This window comes from Palaemon carinicauda, chromosome 11 (assembly GCF_036898095.1).
Source record: "Palaemon carinicauda isolate YSFRI2023 chromosome 11, ASM3689809v2, whole genome shotgun sequence".
NCBI lineage: Eukaryota > Metazoa > Arthropoda > Malacostraca > Decapoda > Palaemonidae > Palaemon > Palaemon carinicauda.
In genome coordinates, this window is record NC_090735.1 from 120,031,450 (window position 1) to 120,038,949 (window position 7,500).

Consider the following 7,500-nt stretch of genomic DNA (forward strand, 5'->3'; position numbering starts at 1 on the left):
TTAGTCACAAACGAAGAAAGAAGGAAACATTTTCTGAGACATTGTATTCGAAAACTCACCCATTTAAGTAGAATGTCCCTGTTTGGTTCTCGCTGTTGGCAACAAAACAGATGTGATACCAAGTGTGTGGAATGTACAGAAGGTCTTTATTCCCAAAAACATATTTTCCACCCACGGCAATAACGAATTGGTTGTATTCTGGAAAGGAAGAAAAATGCAGTTTATGATTATATTTCTAGGTTCATGCAATCTAAGGCCTTAAACTGTAATCTTTTGATAACCTTAAACATCTTTCTGAAACACCTTTTATTAATTTTTGTTCAATGTATCGAGAAGTAACAACATGGTTCAGTAAGCATAATCTTGCTAAATAATTAATATAATTTGTCTATTAAACAGAAATATTTATGTTTTAATGTATTTTTATGGGATTTATGGTACTCATAAGTTAATAGGGTCCCAGACATGTTCTTCCGCTCGTCAATCCATCGTCTTCTCTTCCTTCCCCTGCTTCGTTTGCAATCACTAGGTACCCAGTCTATTTTTATTCTTGTCCATCTGTTATCTGTTATTCTCATTACATGTCCTGGCCATGTCTGTCTTTTTCTTATATGTTGTTATAACATCCTCTACTTTAGTTTCCTTTCATATCCTTGTTGCAATTTTTCTGTCTTAGTGTTATTCCCATAATTATTCTTTCCATAGCTCTTTGAGTTGTGAATAGCTTAGGTCCTATTGCATTTGGAGCATGAGTGTTGGTGGAACATGCATACCGAAATATATCGTGCCGACAGAGTGCTCTCACTGACAAACCCAAGAAAATGGGAATTGAAAACTATACAATTAATGATGTAAAACAGAAAATTAAAAATTTAAGGACAACATTTAAGCCAAAACCAAGTAATGTGCAAGAGTCAGAGAGATTTCTGAATGAGTATTCAGTTACTAGATATGCAAGGGTTGTCTAATTAGATTATAGTTGTTAATGCATCTCTCATCAAGGTATAATTTTTCAGTATCTCTGGACCAACAGCATCAAGTAGCTTATCAAAAACTGTTGAGGTCATTCTTAAGCAGGATCTATATTCATTGGGATCTTCACAATACAGTTCCTTGTAAACGAGTTGCTGAAACCTCGTGTTCATTTCTCCTTTTTATCCATTCCCTTACCTAAATTTGATTTTTTTAAGGAGTCTTTAATTATTTCTAACATCTCACAGTACATTAAATTGGGCACATTTTAATCACAGTCTTTGTATGATGCATTGTAAAACAAAGAAAATATACGCATGCTCCAAATGCACACCACAAACTAAAAGACTAGTTTCCTGATTCACTTGCTTTGTGTATACAAGCACCTGGCCTATGTTACTTACCTTTAGAAGAGAAGCATTCTACTTATTCACTTGACTGGCATCTCTACTTGACCAGTGTAAATGGGGCTTTAATCCTGCACGAAGGCCAAGTTTAATCATCTCATTTATTTCCCAGTAGAATAGTTATGTATGTGAAATGAAAATTTTAATTTAGAAATTATCTATGTATCTATCGATGGATCTATCTATCTAAATTTAAATAAATAAATATCTCCATTTTATGCACCTGGCTATATATATATATATATATATACATATATATATATATATATATACATATATATATATATATATATGTATATATATATATATATATATATGTATATATATATATATATTTATATGGATATATTTACACGTACATATATCCATTTATATATATATATATATATATATGTATATATATATATGTATATATATATATATATGTATATATATGTATATATATGTATACATATATATATATATATATATGTATACACATATATATATATATATATATATAGGGAGAGAGAGAGAGAGAGAGAGAGAGAGAGAGACATGTACATATACAGTACAATACACACACGGATACACACAGATACTGTATATATGCATATATAAATATTTATATATATATTTGTATATATATATATATATATATATATATATTTGTGTGTGTGGATATGTATATACTGTATATATATAAAAAATCATATTTGAGCACATTCCAAAAATAAGAGAGAGAGAGAGAGAGAGAGAGAGAGAGAGAGACCTGGTAAAACATATCTTACATACGGATGCCAAAATTGAGTTCATTGTTTAGAGCGTTCGACGTAGCGTAAGAGAAGACGTAACTCGTCGTCTGCTGAAAGTAATGTACTTTCAGCCACACACAGACAGACAGATCGGACAGCGCTGCTGCTTCTCCTCCTCCGTCGACAGCGTAGGTGGCAAGGTCGTCTTCGTCTTCGCTTCCGGTTTCCGCATCGTGTTCGTAAGCCAAGGAGTCCCTGGCGATGCCTTGCTTTTGACCGAGGACATCTGGGGTAAGGTGAATCACTGCCCTGGACTCATTCGAAAGTTGATTGGCGCTCTGGAATACTAGCATCCGCTCGCACAGAGCTGAAAGATGGAGTGGTAATGATGATGATAACAACAATATCAGCAATAACAACAACAACATTAATAATAATAATAATAATAATAATAATAATAATAATAATAATAATAATAATAATAATAATAGTAAATGCAGAAAAATATATAATTTTTAGTTAGTCACAACGATAATCTCTGATCAAATTTTCGTAAGAATCGTAACATAATGTGTGAAATCCTGATCATAGGCAGACAGTCATGCATCATAACCAAACACGCTATCACACCCGCACCAAAAAAAAAAAAAAAAAAAAAAAAAAAAAAAAAAAAAAAAAAAAAACACAAATAAATCTCGGCAAAATTGATAAATTAATGAACGATTTTGGGTTTTCTGGCATCCTAATAGCGAAGTAATTGAGCTGATATCACTTATGAATAAACTATATAAGGCATTTCAATTTAAAACCATAAAAGCTAACAAATCAGTTTAATACTTAAATACCTTTCAGAAGACCTGCTTCTGAAATAAATCTAAAAGTGCGACTAATAGCGTACAAGACATCCTCCCAAGAATCTTCATAGTAAGAATGATCCTGCCAGCTCCACCTCGAGTCATAGACAGAAATCTAATCTTAAGTACCTCAGGGTGGTGCATTCGGTCAATACATGCCTCCCTGTTAGTGGTACCAAACAGCAATCGCAATATGGCTGGTGTTGACCAATCATAAAAATTGCGTGTCAAATGAGTATGCCCAAATGCGAAGCCGACAAAGAGAAGTCTCCAAATTTCAGGGTATCATATACTATACCTCCAAGGAGATATACCACTCGTTATTTCCCTCAACTTATTTCCACCTTGGTTATCCTAATGTTGCCGCCAAATTTTAGAAAACAACTTCTTTATGCTTCCTAAAGTCATTGCAGAGGAGAGGATAACTTCTTGGAAGCAAATTCAGCTGCAGCTTAATTTGCTACTCCACCTACTTTCTCATTTCCCGGCCCACCTACGCACCTACGTTTGCCGAAACCCAGCAAAACTGAACTTGTATACCTTTCAGCTTAATAATAAAGAGCCACTGTAAAATCTTTAAAACTAAGGAGTTACTAGAATTAACAACTACTAAAGATTTTAAGACATTTGTTGCACCACAAAAAAAAAAAAAAAAAAAAAAAAAAAAAAAATTACATTCGTCCTCCTTTAGCGCTATTTTTTTTTTTATTTTTATTTTTTTTTTTAATAGCAGTCAGTATACCATATTGTTCGGCAGTAAATACAGACGATTGTAGGTGAAGTGCACGTCTACAATTAAAGACCCTTCTATATATTCCAAAGCCAACGCCAGAATCAAATTTGGAGCCATCAGTAAAGATAAAAGTCGACTCGCTCTGTTCTTCAACATGCTCCATAAAACAGACTGGGCCTCTAAGTCAGTCATGTTCTTTATTAGCCCAATGAAATATCTTCAGAAATAACCTGTGTATCTCTGGTAATTGTCATGGAGGGGTTGGTGATATCCTAAATGGAAGCAATTTATTTGTAGCTATATTGTTTTACCCGATACAACCTGAGAGAGTTTTGTACTTTGGTTTGTTATGGGAGAGGAAGGTTGTATAGAGACGGGCTTTGCCTTAGTGTTACAACACATGTAGCATATTATCAGATGTGTACTATTTTTTAGAAATACTGACAGTACTAGGTGAGTTGGATGTCTCCTACTGCCCTGAAACAAATTTCCACTTGATTACAACACCTTTACGTAGCTGGCTGATTTATTCAATAGTCTTTAGGCAAGCTCCACACTTAAATGTTCTACACTGGATTTGTTGAGGGCACCTTTTACTAACTTATATAGCTGGCATTTCCTATCATGTTGCAGTTCACACACCTGGTTTCAAATGTACACTCTCTATGGCAAGGTTTTAAGCAAATGCTATATATTGATTTAATTTGAAAACTTTAGAAGGGTGTCCAAATTTAAAACAGTTAAAACATTGCAGTGGCTTCTGTTTAAAGGGTCTAACTTCAATTCTTTCCTTTTCAATGTCAACGTGAAATGGTACATCAGCATCGTGAGAAGTAAGGATAATCATCGATGTTCCGGGAACTTAATGCACTTTCCATACTGTTAAGGGACAGATGGTCACTATCTCCCATTCTGTAAATTCATACAGGTCTCTTTCAAAAATTACTCCCATTCCATAGCTAAAATTTAGGTGGGGTTTGACATCTAATTTACTGTACATCATCACTATTTGTCCTTAAATTAGATAGTATAATAGATTGTGTGCATGATTTGGTGGTAACTTTTTACTAAACGAGATATATCACCAAGTGCAGCGGTTTCTAATTTCTTCTGAAGTAACTAGCAAAATCTAAAGTAATTTACTGTACTCCCTTTAGTTTGATCAACAAACCACAAGACATTTGACAGAGTACCCAAGGCAACGGGGAGCCCAGGTCAGACCGAGAGCCAGTGTCCATTTTCCCAATGAGCAGAGGCCCTCCTCCAAGGACCGTCAGTACCACCTTCCTGGAACCAGCAGGTGTGTAAGCAATACATGCAGTGGTAAAGTGTGGTTTGACTATCTCTGGGAAGGCATAACTGCATCTATATCTTTATCAATGCAGTTTGCAGATTTATATATATTTGAATAATTTGGTGCCTTATTACAGAGAGCACCCATGATATTCAAGTTATTATTTCAATGTTCATCATATCACAGATTACATCATATACTTTATCATGATTATTTAGGATATCCAAGAATCCCATTTTCAATCTTCAAATCTCATTCTTATTACTGTCATTAACCCATAACATTCAGGTGCTTTGTATCGCGCATCATAATCTGTCTCCAATGGAATTTGGGTAGCATGCAGGATTCTCACTTAACTTGTATTGCCCAAATTACTTGATTTATCAATTTTAATCTTTCTAAGCATCTTCAGATCATTAATTTTAGTTTCAAGAGAGACTGCTTCAGCAATCTGTCCATATCCAGAGTCAACTTTGTCATTTGTTAGTTGGGTGAAATCGTTTTCCATGTGATCGAATGCATAAGTCGAGGTCAACAGTGGTTCGCCATGAGATTCAAGGGTAGGGGAAACATTGTTAAGGTTATTCATTATATATTTCTTGGAGGAAAGGAAATAATGATATAAATTATTAAAGAATATTGAAAAAAAAAATACGTTTAAGGGAATTATTTTAGACTGTCTTGCGTCCTAAAAAGAGACCTCTACTAGCTTTGCATGGAGCTAATTCCAACACAAATGACACCTGTATTAGAGTGGTTCAAGTGTAAGTGGAACCGGTTTGATAGGAATGAGACTTTTCAAGAATACAATCATCCCAATTTTAATCATAATGGCAAGCAAACAGGACAGAATGTGGAGACTCCTATCTCTAAAAGACCCGGCCACCCATGGAATCCGAGGGCCAAATTTTTGCATGATATAGTTCCGCATTCCATTATACAAATATGGACGCGCCTTTGGTTCAAATATTATCGGGCAGATAGCAAGATCACCACAGCCCCCACAATAGGTTTCAAAAAATAAAACTTTAATCCCAGCAATGGTATCCCTTCCCTAAAAATCTAGATACAATAGTTAAAAGGGGAAGAGAGGTTGCTTAGTAAGATGGGAGACAATGAAATATGAAGGAGGTTGAAGTAGTAATAAGCCAGAGAAAAAGTATGAGAAAAACCTTTCACTCAAACTGAGGAAAAAAAAATATTCCCCAGCCCACGAGCCGTGTTGCCCGTCACGAGGTTTCAACACGGAAATGATATTCCATGTTTTAGCACTTCGTCTAGTCATTCTCTAATTAAGAGGGCTTCTCGGCAGAAGTAACTATTTTACTCTACCTAATACTTTGAAGGACACTAAAATCAGTTTTTTCTTCCATGTGTAACATCTTTAAACTGGGATTCGTCTGTCTCTTGTTCTCTTTCATTCTACCTTTTTAATTTAGACGAAAACAGAAAAATGGAAGAAGGCTCTAAAAGTGTTATTTAGATCGTATGTGAAAATGATAGTTCATGTGCAAGGTTTCACCGAAATCAATTTTTGATCGATTTCAACAGTTTTATCAGTGAAGGTTAGAATAAGAAGACATCGCCGACTTGACAATCACGTGTTTAGAGAGAGAGAGAGAGAGAGAGAGAGAGAGAGAGAGAGAGAGAGACTAAACAAGAACATAAGGAGCAATGCAATCATTGGTAGATTCTTAAGTATATTTGTATTTGATTAATTTTACTACGCGGCAAATGACAAGGGAAGGAAAGGAACGTTGTAATCAAGGAGAACAAACACAAAGAAGAATTTAATATTGAGTTCCTGTTAAAGCGTTGAAGTGCAGCACCGCATTACAAATGTATATGGTTAGAATCATGTATCTGTATACGTGTATTAGTTTACTGTATATCTCCCCCGTATGATAAAAAGCAAGTATCAATATATATATATATATATATATATGTACACACACACACACACACACATATATATATATATATATATATATAATGGAATTTTTGCTTTCAGAAAGCTTTAGATTTACTTAAAGTTGATTGAAAGCGGAAACTCCGACATTTTGGACTATATTTATTACAACCAAATTTTCTGGAAAACATTTTTCTAATCGTCAGTGGTAAAAAAACTACACATAAAAATAGCTCTTTGTTCAATTTCAGGATATTTCTTTGTATATGTTTTGATTACCGCATCTGTATTTTTTGCCTAAGGAATATTATGATTAATCTCATTTCAATACAGTTATTATGATTCTTGCAACATAAATTGAATCTCACTACTTGGTATACTGGTGTCTATCAATTTGTGCTGATGGTCATGTTTTAGCCGTGATGATGGGGAAGATAGTTTCTCAAAAACTTGGTTGTAATAAACATTTTTTTCGAAATTTTGAAGCTTCGGCTTTCATTCACCTTTAGTATCTGCAACCTCACTATCATTGTGAGTTAAGGATGGGGAGTTTGAGGGAGCCGGGGAGCCAGTAGGCCTACCTCCTGTGTCATCAGC

At 34.5% G+C, this 7,500-nt stretch overlaps 1 protein-coding gene across 1 annotated transcript in view; it reads right to left on the reverse strand.

The window, feature by feature from the left end:
• LOC137650149 (uncharacterized) overlaps nucleotides 1-7,500 on the reverse strand; it is a 90,201-nt gene that overhangs the window by 63,789 nt on the left and 18,912 nt on the right. The window contains exons 3-4 of the mRNA XM_068383302.1: nucleotides 2,154-2,480; nucleotides 60-198 (exon numbers count right to left, since the gene is read on the reverse strand). Of these exons, the coding sequence (XP_068239403.1) occupies nucleotides 60-198; nucleotides 2,154-2,480 (466 nt within the window). The remainder of the gene's footprint in view (nucleotides 1-59; nucleotides 199-2,153; nucleotides 2,481-7,500) is intronic.